We start from the raw sequence: 15,087 nt of genomic DNA, 5'->3' as shown, positions 1-15,087 counted from the left end.
CGCACTGGGTTTGGGACTACAGCCCCAATGCACCGATCCGCCCGGCTAGCCCACCCCTCCTAATGAATATCAGCAGAGCAGGCCGACTGGATGGCAAGCCAGCCAGGGCGGATCGGTGCACTAAGAGCCGTAGTCCGGCCCCTGTGCACCAAAATACCTCTTTAGCATAGGGAATAAACTGCAGGAAAATTTTGCTGTGGATGAACATAAGAAACTTGTCTTCATCCTCAGCACCTGGAATCCCGGCCTAAGTGTATACTATGTGTATACCCTCAGGCCAGGATTCCATAGAGTGCAGTACATCAGTTTTGAATTAACAACGGCCATTGTTGCGAATCGGCAACAATGGTCGTGATTAATTCAAAACCTACCTTGTGTGAGCATAGCCTACGACTGGGTTCACACTACATTTTTGCAGTGTTTTTTTCATCTGTTTTTGTAAAAAACGGATGGAAAAACTTATCCATTCTTTTTACATACACAAAATGTAGACTACCTCAATTTTATGGCCATTAAAAAAAAAATCTGTCCGTTTTGATTTGTTTCTTTTTATGATGGAAGTCATTTTGCAAAAACTGATCAAAAAAACAAATTGCAAAAACGTAGTGTGAACTCAGCCTAACTGTGCTCTCCTATAAGTAGTTATGCTCAATATGTGCCTCCAAACAGTAGTCAGGCCACCCTGTGCCCCTATATAGTATAGGCTTCCTCTTGTTCTCTATGTAGTGTAGGAGCTCTCGCCAAGTAAGTAGAATACCACATGTATAGTAGCTGGCAGTTACACTTCACCTTCAATATACCCCCTGAAGGCAATGTCCCTATAGTAAGAGCCCCCCCACCCGTAGTCATCCACCACTGTACCAGTGCCTTCTTGCCAGACAATTGTACAGGTTGGGGGTCCCTCTCAGCCCCCAGGAGGCAAGTTGCCTCTCTATAGCTGGCTGTTGTGGTACAGGCTCCAAAATGAATTTGATTAATTGCCCAGCCCTAGTTAAAGCACTACTCTAGTGTACTGACACAGTTCTATCAGCTCAGTAGTGTCCTAATGATTTGAAGAGGTGAGTCCGTGGTATATAGCCGGTATACAGACCGTATATCCTCCATCAGGTATGTGTGAACGCAGCCTAACAGCTAAATGAGCAGGGGAAAATTCAGTTCATATAAATCCACCACCAAATAACTTGTTTTATTCAAATATCTGAATGTTTAGAATGATTAGATGAATCTTTAGTGATTGCATTTCATTGGTTTTGGGTAATAGTATTAGTATTTGATCATTTCTGAGTTGGCGTAATCGAATTTGAAGTTAGAGACCATATTCACTGTTATTTTCAAGAATTTCTCTGTAGCTTTTTCCTTTATTGACTTGATGTATTGGCTTTGTAACATGATTATAGTGGTGGCAATCTGAAACATTCTTTCTGCTTTTTTCTTTTTCAAAGCTTGAAAATGTGTGACGGTGAGTTAACCCAGAAGAATGGAACTCAGCTAAGCTTTAAAGATGGTTTTGTTCCATTTATTTTTCTTTTCGTTGATGGTCTTTCCAGAGTTGTCAGAATCCTTGGTTCCATATGAATGAGGCTTGAGGAATCTCATCTAAAAGTGACATTTTAATTGAACTTTTTTAAAGGTCATTTCTGTCAGTAAAACATGCTTGGTAAACACTCGCCGTAAAACTATGTTTGGTTGAAGGCCGCTCTTCCAAGAAAACAGCATGCAAATAAAGCCTTTTTGTGCATTTTACATATTTCTGTTTCTTTAAAGGGGAACTATCACCAGGTTAGATGAATATAACCTGCTGATAGCTCCCTAGTAGGCTGGGGGCACTGAGGATGAAGGTATGTCTCATACCTTTATCCATGGCACTGTTGTTGTGCTGATTGTAATGAAATCCTCTGTCCCTGGTAAGGTCCTTAGGAGCACTTAGGGGCGGGGCTACCGACCCAAGTGCTAATCCACCCCAGACCCCGCCTCCGGATTGGCGCTGAAGGACACCAGTGCCCCTAGCGGCCTTACCAGACAGAGAATTTTACACCAAACAGCATGGGAACAGTGCAGAGGATTAAGGATCTGCAGCTGATCCGCAGCAGATTTGATGGTGCAGATTTGATGCTGTGTTCCGTTATTTAGATGAAATCTGCTGCGCGCAGCAGAAAATCCGCTGCGGATCCGGTATGTGTGAATGCACCCTAAAGGCTTTTTAGGTACCAAAATGACCATGAATACATAGTGCTGTAAGTGTGCTCAGCAAAATGCTAATTTACCTAGTCATGCATTCTTAATAATTTAGTAGAAGAATGTGAAAAAGATTGTTGGTACAAAAATTGTGCAATGGTATGCATCAAAGCTTACGCGTCTTCTGGATTGCTGTAAATCCCATTAAGGATTTTTCAGGTCTTAAGTGTAGATGTTGGGTTTGTTTTAAAAGATTTCTAATTTACACAAGGTGATTTTAATGCTGTGTCTGCTATTTTTGAGCATTTCAGGATTTGGAACCAAAGCTGGGCTGTTTGCCAGTAGAGCACACACGGCCTTTTCCCTTTACCTCTCTGGCCAAGCACAGTACATATTCCTCTTTGCTATACTATGATATAGCACAGGTGGAAATGCACTCAATAGGCTGGCAGTGTTCTGGAATGAGAATTACATGGTAGGCTGGTTTCACACTACGTTTTTGCAATTAATTTTTTTCAACCATTTTTTGCAAAAAGCGGTTGGAAAAAAACGCATTTGTGTGCACCCATTTTGATCCGTTTTTCCTTTGACTTCCATATATATATATATACACTCACCGGCCACTTTATTAGGTACACCTGTCCAACTGCACGTTACCACTTAATTTCTAATCAGCCAATCACATGGCGGCAACTCAGTGCATTTAGGCATGTAGACATGGTCAAGACAATCTCATGCAGTTCAAACCGAGCATCAGTATGGGGAAGAAAGGTGATTTGAGGGCCTTTGAACGTGGCATGGTTGTTGGTGCCAGAAGGGCTGGTCTGAGTATTTCAGAAACTGCTGATCTACTGGGATTTTAACGCACAACCATCTCTAGGGTTTACAGAGAATGGTCCGAAAAAGAAAAACCATCCAGTGAGCGGCAATTGTGTGGGCGGAAATGCCTTGTTGATGCCAGAGGTCAGAGGAGAATGGGCAGACTGGTTCGAGCTGATAGAAAGGCAACAGTGACTCAAATAGCCAACCGTTACAACCAAGGTAGGCAGAAGAGCATCTCTGAACGCACAGTACCTCCAACTTTGAGGCAGATGGGCTACAGCAGCAGAAGACCACACCGGGTGCCACTCCTTTCAGCTAAGAACAGGAAACTGAGGCTACAATTTGCACAAGCTCATCGAAATTGGTCAGTAGAAGATTGGAAAAACGTTGCCTGGTCTGATGAGTCTCGATTTCTGCTGCGACATTCGGATGGTAGGGTCAGAATTTGGCATCAACAACATGAAAGCATGGATCCATCCTGCCTTGTATCAACGGTTCAGGCTGGTGGTGGTGGGGTCATGGTGTGGGGAATATTTTCTTGGCACTCTTTGGGCCCCTTGGTACCAATTGAGCATCGTTGCAACGCCACAGCCTACCTGAGTATTGTTGCTGACCATGTCCATCCCTTTATGACCACACTGTACCCAACATCTGATGGCTACTTTCAGCAGGATAATGCGCCATGTCATAAAGCTAGAATCATCTCAGACTGGTTTCTTGAACATGACAATGACTTCACTGTACTCCAATGGCCTCCACAGTCACCAGATCTCAATCCAATAGAGCATCTTTGGGATGTGGTGGAACGGGAGATTCGCATCATGGATGTGCAGCCGACAAATCTGCGGCAACTGTGTGATGCCATCATGTCAATATGGACCAAAATCTCTGAGGAATGCTTCCAGCACCTTGTTGTATCTATGCCACCAAGAATTGAGGCAGTTCTGAAGGCAAAAGGGGGTCCAACCCGTTACTAGCATGGTGTACCTAATAAAGTGGCCGGTGAGTGTGTATATATATATATATATATATATGTATAAAAAAAAAAAAAACAGATCAAAACGGAGTGTGAACCCAGCTGTGTTCTGTTATAAATGGCATGTTAAATGTGAAGGGGTTTTGATGATCTGACTTTGCAAGGTGCTATGAAATGAAAGGAACAGCAATAGGGGGGTTACAATGAGCTCTGAACTACTACAGCTGCTGACAAGTTGGTGGAAGAGAGACAGGGAAATAACACTGCAGCACTGTGGACATACAGTGGTAAAAATAGTCCAGAGCTATAGTCCAAAAACAACAGTCCAGAGCTTTACTGGTAGTTATAATTAAGAGGGAATCCTCTATTTTTACCTTTGAGAAACAGTGTGGACAGGGGTGTAAGTAGAAATGGCTACTACGCTACTGAGTGTAGTCTTAATGATATTATAATAATACTTATATACTTGCTAAGTCTAGCAAGGAACGGAGTGGAGGGGTTACATTCAGCCAGGACAGCATTGAAGGGGTTACATTCAGCCAGGACAGCATTGAAGGGGTTACATTCAGCCAGGACAGCATTGAAGGGGTTACATTCAACCAGGACAGCAGTGGAGGGGTCCTTCCAGCCAGGACCGCATTGAAGGGGTTACGTTCAGCCAGGACAGCAATGAAGGGGTTACATTCAGCCAGGACAGCATTGAAGGGGTTACATTCAGCCAGGACAGCATTGAAGGGGTTACATTCAGCCAGGACAGCATTGGAGGGGTTACATGCAGCCAGGACAGCATCGGAGGGGTTGCGTGCAGCCCACAGACTCTATTAGTTACTGATGCATTAGTGTATATTGCTGTCTCTCAGCTGCTATGAACACAGTGACCCTAGTGTGAACATTGGCTTACAGTTTATACCAACCTACCCACTAAACACTAAAGAAATGGGCTCCAAAATAAGTTACTAATACCATTTGCTATCAAAAATAATTTCTATTGAAATGTTAAATCAAATGGTGGTGTAGCCAGAGGCTAGTGAATGAAGAGCCTTTTACACTGGCCGATTATCGTCCAGGCGCATTGCTGATAATCGGTCTGTGTAAAAGTGACAGCGATCAGCTGAGGAGGGGGAAAACGCTTAATTCTTATCTGATTCTGTCTGGACTAGAGAGCTGGAAGCCAGATAATAAGCAGCGTTGATGGGAAGTATAGACTGCTTGTGATCTGGAAACTGACAGCACAGATATATACATATATACACCGACAAAATAGTAGAAAGACGGGCACTCCGGTCCTTCCAATGCACACAGTGCGCATCCAGCACTCAGAGCCGACAGCTCATCAGATCCCAGGTGGTGCTCAGCTATATTAGTAGATATGCAATCCACAACGTAGAAGAAAGTAGCGGCCATTTGGAATTAAGTGTCTTTGATCCAGTCAGTGAGTGGCCGCTACTTTCTTCTACGTTGTGGATATACATACCTGTGCACTCAGTTTCCAGGGCTGCACTAATGATAGAAGGATCATTCTGGCAGCCTGGCCACTTGATTTGTCGTGCCATGTGAAAGCACTAGTGCTGATCTCGCTGACTGGCACTTGTTTGCAGTTGATGAATTGCTGAATGTAAAAGGATCTTTTATCTTTTATTGTTGATAAAAGCGATTTCAACACAATTTTTGCTGCAGTCCGTTAAGTTTTGGGGCCACCATGGACTGTTTTCTATTCACCCATCTTTTCTTCCCTTTCTGGTTTGGATAATTTGAGCAAGGGACCTTCTAAACTACATAGACCAGCATTCGCTGCACACCAGAGCCCGTCCCCTTCCACCACGCATACTTCTTGTAATACCTTCCCCATTCCCTCCCCCCCAGTGACCACTAGCCAATCAGAAGCAAAAACCACACAAAAAAAAATAGAAAATAAAATTTTTTAGAACTACAGAACTTCCTGGGTGGCTGGAGAGGGAGTCAAAGTCAGGCAAAGTGACCAGACCACAACTGGAAGCACATAGGGGGTATGTATAACTTTGGGAAAGGGACAGAAAGGGAGAAAAAAGTTTAAACGGCACAGCCCCTTTAAGGAACATTTGTATAAATTCTGTTCACATCGTTCTTTAGATGATTGCCTTTTACTTTTTCCCAAGTTTCATTTTTCTGCGCCATAGCTGTATCCTAATAAGTGTGACTTCAGGCATTCTTCTTCTACCTACTATAATGTTCTTCTATCATGTTTTATTTATTTGGTTTTGTTCTCTTGGTATTACTATGCTTTACGTAGTGTCTGTGATGAGTCAGCAGATTATATTTTCAGTACATCGAAATAAAGTCAAATCGCTTTGCTCTTGGAATTTGAAATAAACTATAGAAGGCATAAAATACAAGGATGCCACATAAAAATACGGAACAAACACCTCAGCAGAATGGGAAATGTCACTGGTTGGGATTGGGATGTGAATCATTTCTGTTCGCTGGAGAAATGCGACAGTCTTCATAAGAATTCCAGCTGGGGCTGAAGCAGATGGTTTCTGTCCTGCTCCTCTCACTGCTAATGTGTAGTACATGTAACTAATACTCACCCAGCGCGATCAGGAGGCTACGGGAGAGGAAGTGATATGACAGGCTGAAGCTAAAGATCTCCAGAACTTCAAATCTACATAGATTGGATCTTGATCCATATCATTAGACAGATTCTTAAAATAAATTAGACAAAAAGAACTGAGACCATGCTCGACTTGAAGACATGGCATAGCAGAAAGTGTGACTATCCCCCAACAGCTCCCTAGACAATTAATGGAGCAGCAGCATGTGTCGTGGCCCTGTTTTAGAGATCACACACACACAGTCTCACACTTTCAAGAGGCTTTTTCATCTACAGACCCATATGTGGGACCAATATACTTTGTAATTCCATAAAATTTGCTGAGAAAGCAAGGGTTTTTATAATTTTTTTTGTGCCGTTGCCCCAGTATTCTTTGAGAATATAGAGAGCGCAGGTCCAATCCAGAGATAAACAAGAGGGTATCTTTGGCTGCAGGGATAAAAGTATCAAAAAGAAAGAAATAATAAAATAATAAAAATGTGTGACAGCATTCGGAACCACAGGTTGGAGATCTATAGTATATGCACAATAGTTGTCTTACCAGCTGTACTGTAGATCTAGATCTGTAATTTAGAGGTTTTGCTGCAGTAACCCATTTGTACATGGGTCAGTGTATGATGTTTTGATTTTCTTCTTATAGGGTGGAACTATGATTGCAGTGGGACTTGGAGTTGCAGCAGCAGCTTTTGCAGGTAAGTGCCGTTTTTTTTCTAGGCCTAGAAGTGTTTTTCACCACTTTACATTGATTGAAGAAAGCTCTAGGCTCTTAGCTCATTGATTGGAGAGTTCCTGAAGCTTTCTCACCACCGAGCAGTCTAAATATGACATGGGGCTCTCTTTTAGAAAAGCAAACAAGCACAGAGATGAAATAACACTACAGAAGCCTAAATAACATGGATTTCTTTTTACCATCACCACTATATTCATTCTAATCTGAGGCCTGGGTATCTACAGTAAACAGAGTACCTGTATAATATAAGACTTACCTTTCTTTTGGATACAATCTTCGGGGGGGGGGGGGGGGGGGTGAGGAAAAGACAGATAGGAAGCAGGTAATTAATAATAGCCTTGGACATGTAGGTGAAGTGTATGGCCAAAATGAATGCAGTCCCCACCCCCACATGTATAGTTACTAAGTCACTATAAACCCCACCTAAAGGAGACCTCTCATCAGTTCTGTGCTTCTGAAACCCCAGGAGCAGGTGGTCTATGATTCACTCTAAAATGCTTCATCAGAGGAATCATAGTTATAAAACTGGCCAGAAATGGGTCTCTCCCCCATTGGAGTAGACCCTAGTAGATTCACACTGACCCACAGGCCTTGATTGACAGACCTCTTCCTACTTGCATATTGGGAAATATCTATTGATCAAGGCTAAAGGGGCAGGAGAGAGTTGCCAGGGCCGCCCTAATTACTTCTTCCCCCATTCCTGGGCAGTGTTATAGCTGTGATTCCTGTGGAATGCTGCAAAGCTTCTATTATGTGTTTTAAATATATTTTTTGTTAGACAGCAGTATCTAATGTGTCAGATTTATTACAGTCACTGTGATGAATTTAACCCAAATTTAACTCATGTTTATCTTGCTTAAATTTACCCTGACTACAAAATTAGACAAAATTAGTAAATCTGTAGACATGTGCTCACACCATTTGTGGTGAGTGTTTGCTTTATATTACAGCTGACCTTCTGATCACAGCTGTATCACAGAACCCGAATCAAGTCCATTAAACCCTAGCCGTCACACTTGAGAGTGCCCTAAATGACTGGGAGGGGGGCAGTTCCACTTTTATCACATCCAAAATTGCAGGTGATTGCGGGATCTAAGGTTTCTTTTATTAGCGGTCAAACGATTATATGCAGCTTCCTTCCTGGGAGGGAAGCAAATGCATCTCAATAGAGCTTGCTATCTGAGGCTTATAGCTGCTATAGCTTGCTATATACGCACAGGAGACATTCCCCCTTCACGCCAAGCTGTGCCCTTGCTGAGCGCTGTGCAGCTCTAACAGTCTTATAGCTAGATTTGATCTGTATTTAGCACAATATAGAAAGATGAAGAACTAGTTTTGTAAAGTTTGCTAATAAAATGGTAAACTATTTTTTTTATTCCCTCCAAGATTCAACATTCATTTCTGTAAAAAAAAAAAAAACCCCTGAGTGAATAAATGGGAGACTTAAATTGCTTGATGGAAGGTGGAAAATAGCTAGAATTTAGTTAGTGCCATTACATGCGATCAACAAACAAAATAGCTTATCTATCACATCTATTCAGATTTTGACTGTAGGTAATAAATTATTTTCAGTAAGCAAATTGCTGTGTAGCACATAAATTGTATGCATTTTTATAGGTCGCTTCGCCTTCCAGCTGTGGAAACCTTTGGGTCAAGTTATCATGGAAAATGCAAAAAAAATCTCTACTCCAGTAAGTGTGAATTGACTTCTTTTGTAAGTAAGGCCTGGCTGTGTGATTGTTCAGGGTAATTGTCAGCTTCAGCTTCTGATCACGTCCAGGAGTGTGATATTGGTACATTGCTGTCATTTCTGCAATATTGCTTGTTTTCTATTTCTGCAGAGCCTTTCTTATTACTACAAAGGAGGATTTGACCAGAAAATGAATAGGCGAGAAGCAAGCCTTATTTTAGGTGTCAGGTGGGTGTACTGGACTTTATCTTCCTTTGTAACAGTAGTGAATAAAGTAAATGCTCATAAGATCACCTGGATTTAGAATGGGAATAGACAAGATGGCTGTTATAGTTGCTGAAAAAAAAAATCCGGTAGAAGATTACTCAAGTCCTGCCACTTGGGATTATAAATGGTTAAAAGGAGATATAAAAAGTCTCAGAGATAATTTTGGTATTAAGATATTAATAAATGGTCTTTCACATTCTGGGGTTTTCACTGATACAACCAGTTTTTTTTTTTTTATACCCCAGACAGTAAAGGGATAGAGAGTAACATTTTACTTATTTATTTTAGTACATTGCTTCAATAAACTTAATAAATGTTATATTACAAAGTTATGTTACTTTGTACTATAACAACATTAAAATACATGTGTAGTTTTCTACTGCTGAGTGGCAGCAGTAAGAAGCAACACAGCCCCTTCTGCTGTCTCCAGCGTTTGTGTTGAGAACTGCAGGGTTGTCTAAGCCCTGTAGTTTCTGGTCCCTTTTCTCTGATCAAGCACTAGTGGTTGGACAAAACATAAAGTCAGATCTGTCAGTATTAATAAATCTCACTTGTGACCTGTGTTTTAACAGTCATTTACAGTGGAGAAAATAAGTACTGTATTTGATACACTGCTGGTTTTGCAATTTTTCCTACCTACAAAAATAGAGAGGTCTGTAGCTTTTATTGTAGGTATACTTGAACTGTGAGAGACAGAAAAAATTCTAGAAAATCAAATTTTTTATTTTTAAATAATTATTTAGAATGTTATTTCATGAAATAAGTGTTTGATTCATCAGAAAAATAGAACTTAATATTTGATACAGAAACCTTTGTTTGCTATTACAGAGGTAAGGTGTTTCCTGCAGTTTTTGACCATTTTGCTCACACTGCAGCAGGGATTTTGTCCTACTCCTCCATACAGATCTTCTCCAGATCTTTCAGGTTTGGGGCAACATTGAGTTTCAGTTCCCTCCAAAGATTTTCTACTGTGTTTAGGTCTGGAGACTGGCATGGCCACGCCAGGACCTTGACATGCTTCTTATGGAGCTACTGCTTAGTTGCCCTGGCTGTGTGTTTCAGGCCATTGTCATCCTCTAAGACCCAGCCACGGCCCATCTTCAGTTTTTTTTACTGAGTAAAGGAAGTTGTTGGCCAAAATCTTGCAATGCATGGCCCCATCCATCCTCCCTTCAATATGGTGCAGAAAGGAACCCTCAAAGTATGATGTATCTACCTCCATGCTTTACAGTTTGGACTGTGTTCTTGGGAATACATTAATCCTTCTTTTTCCTCCAAACACTGCAAGTGGAGTTGATACCAATAAGTTCTATTTTTGTCTTGTCTGACCACATGACCTTCTGCTATGCTTCCTTTGGATCTTCCAGAAGATCATTGGTGAACTTTAAACGGGCCTGGACATGTGCTGGTGTGAGCACGGGGACCTCCTGTGCCCTGCAGGATTTTAATCCATTATGATATAGAGTGTTACAAATGGTAACCTTTGAGACTGTGGTCCTAGCTCTCTTCAGGTCATTGACCAGGTTCTGCTGTGTAGTCCTGTGCTGATTCCTGACCTTTTTTGGAATCATCCTTACCCCACAAGGCGAGATCTTACATGGAGCCCCAAACCGAGAAAGAGTGATAGTTATTTTGTGGTAGAGATGAGCAAACTTTGAGTATGTTTTGGTTTGTCTGAAGCTGAACTTTCAGCATTTGATTACTGGTGGCTGAAGAAGTTAGATGCAGCTCTAGGGAGTCCTGGAAAACATAGGCTTTTTTTTTCCAGGCAGCCTTAGGGCTAGATCCAACTTCTTCAGCCACCGGTAATCAAATGCTTAGTTTAGACAAACGCGAATGTACTTGAAGTTTCTTCAAGTTGTTGCCTTCTTACTAAGCTGCTTGCCCATTGTCCTATAGTCCATCCCAGCCTTGAACGGGTCTACAATTTTGTCCCTGGTGTCCTAAGACAGCTCTTTGGTCTTGGCCATGGTGGAGAGTTTGGAGTGCGATAGATTGAGTCTTTGGACATGTGTTTTTATACAGGTAACAAGTTAAAACAGGTAATGAGTGCACAGTAGGAGGGTCTTCTTAAAGAAAAACAAAGAGGTCTGTGAGAGCCAGAATTCTTGCTGGTCAGATACTTATTTCATGCAATAGAACGCAAATTAATTATTTAAAAATTATACAATATGACTTTCAGGATTTTTTTTTTTATGGATTCTGTCTGTCACAGTTGAAGATAAAAATTACAGACTTCTCCATTCCTTGTAGGTGTGAAAACTTGCAAAATAGTCAGTGTATCAAATACTTATTTTCCCTACTGTATATGGTGTTTGATACTAACCATGTAGATGGGGGGGTGAACATAGATTGGATGGACCGCCAAGGCAAATATCAGAACTAAATCAAGGCAATACTGCCTGTCTGCAAACAAATCAAATTCCCCTTGGTTTAGGCTAATGTTAGTGTCTGAGGTGACCTTTTGCACATGGACACCACTTTAATATCTACCAGATTTAACTACTCTTTTCATGTGCCAGCCTATGGCATTTGATGCTGCTGCTTCTTATAGACATAAATAGGGGTATGGGTATGTACAGTGGTGGACATACTGCATGTGCCGCCAGTTCAGTGCTTGCTTACACTTGATTACTAGGGGTAATTCTCCTTAAGGAGAGTCCCATCTCTCCGAAAGGAAAGACTACCCAGCAGACGTGTTTCAGGGTTGTCCCCCCTCTTAGCAAACAGCAGGTATTGGCTGCCTAGTGAGAGGTCTAGTGACCTTGGTCGAAGGGGCAACAACCCCTGAAATGGCTGTCTGCAGATGCATAGTCCTAGATGGAGTGAAACACTGACTTGAAAGGACACCACTTTGCCTATGTGCAGTGACAGCTATTTTGCTGATCGTTTCTTCCCAGAATTCCTAGTGGAGCAAGAATGGCTCTTATGTCTCCACACGTATTCATGACTGGCTTTTCTTAAGAATTAGTAACCCTTTGACACATATTGCTAGGCCTCTTAATAGCTAGCCAACACCCTGCTCTGCACTGAAGAGGGGCAGCAACCCTGAAATAACTGTCTGCAGATGGGAAGTCTTTGCTTTTGGAAAGATTGTTTGGCTTTGCATACATGAAACACTGACTTAAAACCCTTAAAATGTCATAGAGACATGTCAAAAGTTTAATCAGTCAAGGTATGGGTATTCAGTCAAATGTGGATTATTTCAGATTAACAATATAAAATCAGATTACTCATATGTACAACTAAGAACCAAAAGCATCTGAACATGGAAAGGTGTGATATGGGGGGGGGGGGGTCTTTTTTTTTTTTTTGCTTTTTATTGAAATTTTAAATAAAGTCTTAGGTTGTTGTTGTTTTTTTCAAGTGTTTGTTCAAATTCTGTTTCTTTTTGGGTGTTTTGCCTTGCACTGTAATAGCATTTTAAATGCACATCACAGTGCGGCGAGCTACTACTTTAAATGCAGACCAACCCAATGGTTAAAGGTGTTGGGTGTTCCACAAGGTGTTAATTATATGGTTATCATTTGGTAAGTATGTTAAAATAAGCCATAATGTACTCAATGCTTGAATGATCATAACAGGTCTAGTCTGCATGATTAACTTTGTCTCAATGTGAACGGTAATGCATATGTCCTAGTGAGTCTGAGTGGATAAGCCAGCAATTTGTCCTTCATACTCAGAAATGCAAATATCCCCTTCCTTTCATCTGGACAGAATGGCATTAAATGAATCGCTAGAAGAACAATTACTGAGTCAGCTAATGAACAGTACAGAGCCGACACGTTTCTTAATAGATTTGTATTTAATTCATTTGTGTAATACTAGATCTCACCCACAAGATGGCAAAAGTCCTGCTTCATTTGGAATACAGGGCTGTAAAATGTAATTTACGCTCAGTAGTTGATGCAGTTTATTGTAAAACTTTACTTTTACAGTCCATCTGCTAGCAAATCCAAGATCCGGATGGCACATCGGAAAATCATGATTTTAAATCATCCAGATAAAGGTAAAATAACTTTTCTTTTTTACTTTTATTTAGCAATAAAACAGCCTGGAAATGTTGACTGTGTAATAAAAATATATATATATATATATATATATATATATATATATATATATATATATATATATATATAATATTGTAATGTGTATTTTTTCTCTAGATTAAAAATGTACCCATGTTCCTCTTACACATAATAAAAATTTACAGTAGCGTATTGTTTTTTTAAGGGTTTTTCTGACAAGATTATGTCCTTTTATAATAAGTCATATATGCAGATTTATTTTGTACACACAATAGACAGTGACTGCTTATAAGTTACTTCTCTGATGAGGGACCGACGAAAGCCTCTCTGACAAACATAACCAAAGTCTATTGTGGGAGAGGCCCTTTAAAGTGTCACCAGCATTTACAAAAATATTTGACGTGTTACTGAGACATGGTTGGGGCAGGGCCGGCGTCAGCACCCGGCTAAGTAGGGCAAATGCCGGGGCCCCCAGCTCCTCTAGGGGCCCACTCCCGTTTGTTACTACATTTTTTTTGTTAGTAAAAAAGAAAAAAAAGTGTAGTAACAAAGGGGACTGGGCCCCTAGAGGCCGCATGTGACAGTTAGGGGCCCGCCGATCCATACTGGGGCCCCCGAGCACCTGTCTTCCATCACAAATCTTCCCTACAGCCGAGTAGGAAAGAGGACCTTTGAGTCTGAAGGACCTTTGATGATGTCACAGGTCATGTGATCGGACACATGACCTGATAAAGGGCAGCAGGTAGGCTCTGCAAACTAAGTGTCCTGTATGTGCTGGTTCTTCTACTTGTTTTGTGTATAGAGGTCCTGCTGTAATATATCTATATCTATTACAGCAGGATATATATATATATATATATATATATATATATATATATATATATATATATCCTGCTGTAATAGATATAGATATATTACAGCAGGACCTCTATACACAAAACAACTAGATATCTGTATCTATCTATCTATCTATCTATCTATCTATCTATCTATCTATTTCCCTATCTATCTATCTCCTATCTATCTATCTATTTCCCTATCTCCTATCTATCTATCTATCTATCTATCTATCTATTTCCCTATCTCCTATCTATCTATCTATCTATCTATCTATCTATCTATCTATCTATCTATTTCCCTATCTCCTATCTATCATATGAACATGGTGAGACCTCTAGTTCTCCTATATTCAGGCCCTGCAGTGATATACAGTGTGTGTGTGTGTGTGTGTGTATATATATATATATATATATATATATATATATATATATATATATATATATATATATATACACACACTGTATATCACTGCAGGGCCTGTATATAGGAGAACTAGAGGTCTCACCATGTTCATATTATAAATAAATATATAATGCTGGTGCTGCTAGTTCTCTAGTATACAGCTCCTGCTCTGTGTGTGTGTATGTATATACACACACACACACACACACACACACACACACAGAAGGAGCTGTATACTAGAGAACTAGCAGCACCAGCATGATATATATATATATAATCCTGTGACTGGGTCTGACTCCTCCAGAGTCCTGACTACTGCAGAGATCAGGAGATACAGGAGGAGAAAGATATGCAGCAGCCGCATGTTTCTTCTGCTGCAAATCTTTCCTCGCCTGTCTCTCCATGATTTGCTCCTCAAAGGGGCCCGCCGAGGCTCTGTCGCCCAGGGGCCCACAAAAAGCTGGAGCCGGCCCTGGGTTGGGGTCTTTGTGTTCATGTCCCCTCCAGTCTCTAGACTGAACTGAGAATACTATGCGGATAAGCTCTTCTCTTACAAGATTGCTGCAA

The 15,087-nt window shown here is 40.9% G+C and overlaps 1 protein-coding gene across 1 annotated transcript in view; it reads left to right on the top strand.

Moving 5' to 3' along the window:
- The window catches only part of DNAJC15 (DnaJ heat shock protein family (Hsp40) member C15), a 43,717-nt gene that overhangs the window by 15,739 nt on the left and 12,891 nt on the right, over positions 1–15,087 (top strand). Inside the window, exons 2-5 of the mRNA XM_069972305.1 lie at positions 7,204–7,255; positions 8,911–8,984; positions 9,135–9,211; positions 13,189–13,259. Coding sequence (XP_069828406.1) covers positions 7,204–7,255; positions 8,911–8,984; positions 9,135–9,211; positions 13,189–13,259 — 274 coding nt within the window. The remainder of the gene's footprint in view (positions 1–7,203; positions 7,256–8,910; positions 8,985–9,134; positions 9,212–13,188; positions 13,260–15,087) is intronic.

This window comes from Dendropsophus ebraccatus, chromosome 5, assembly GCF_027789765.1.
Source record: "Dendropsophus ebraccatus isolate aDenEbr1 chromosome 5, aDenEbr1.pat, whole genome shotgun sequence".
In the NCBI taxonomy this organism is placed as follows: Eukaryota; Metazoa; Chordata; class Amphibia; order Anura; family Hylidae; genus Dendropsophus; species Dendropsophus ebraccatus.
Note: the sequence above shows the minus strand (reverse complement) of the source record. Positions and strands in the feature narration are given on the sequence as shown.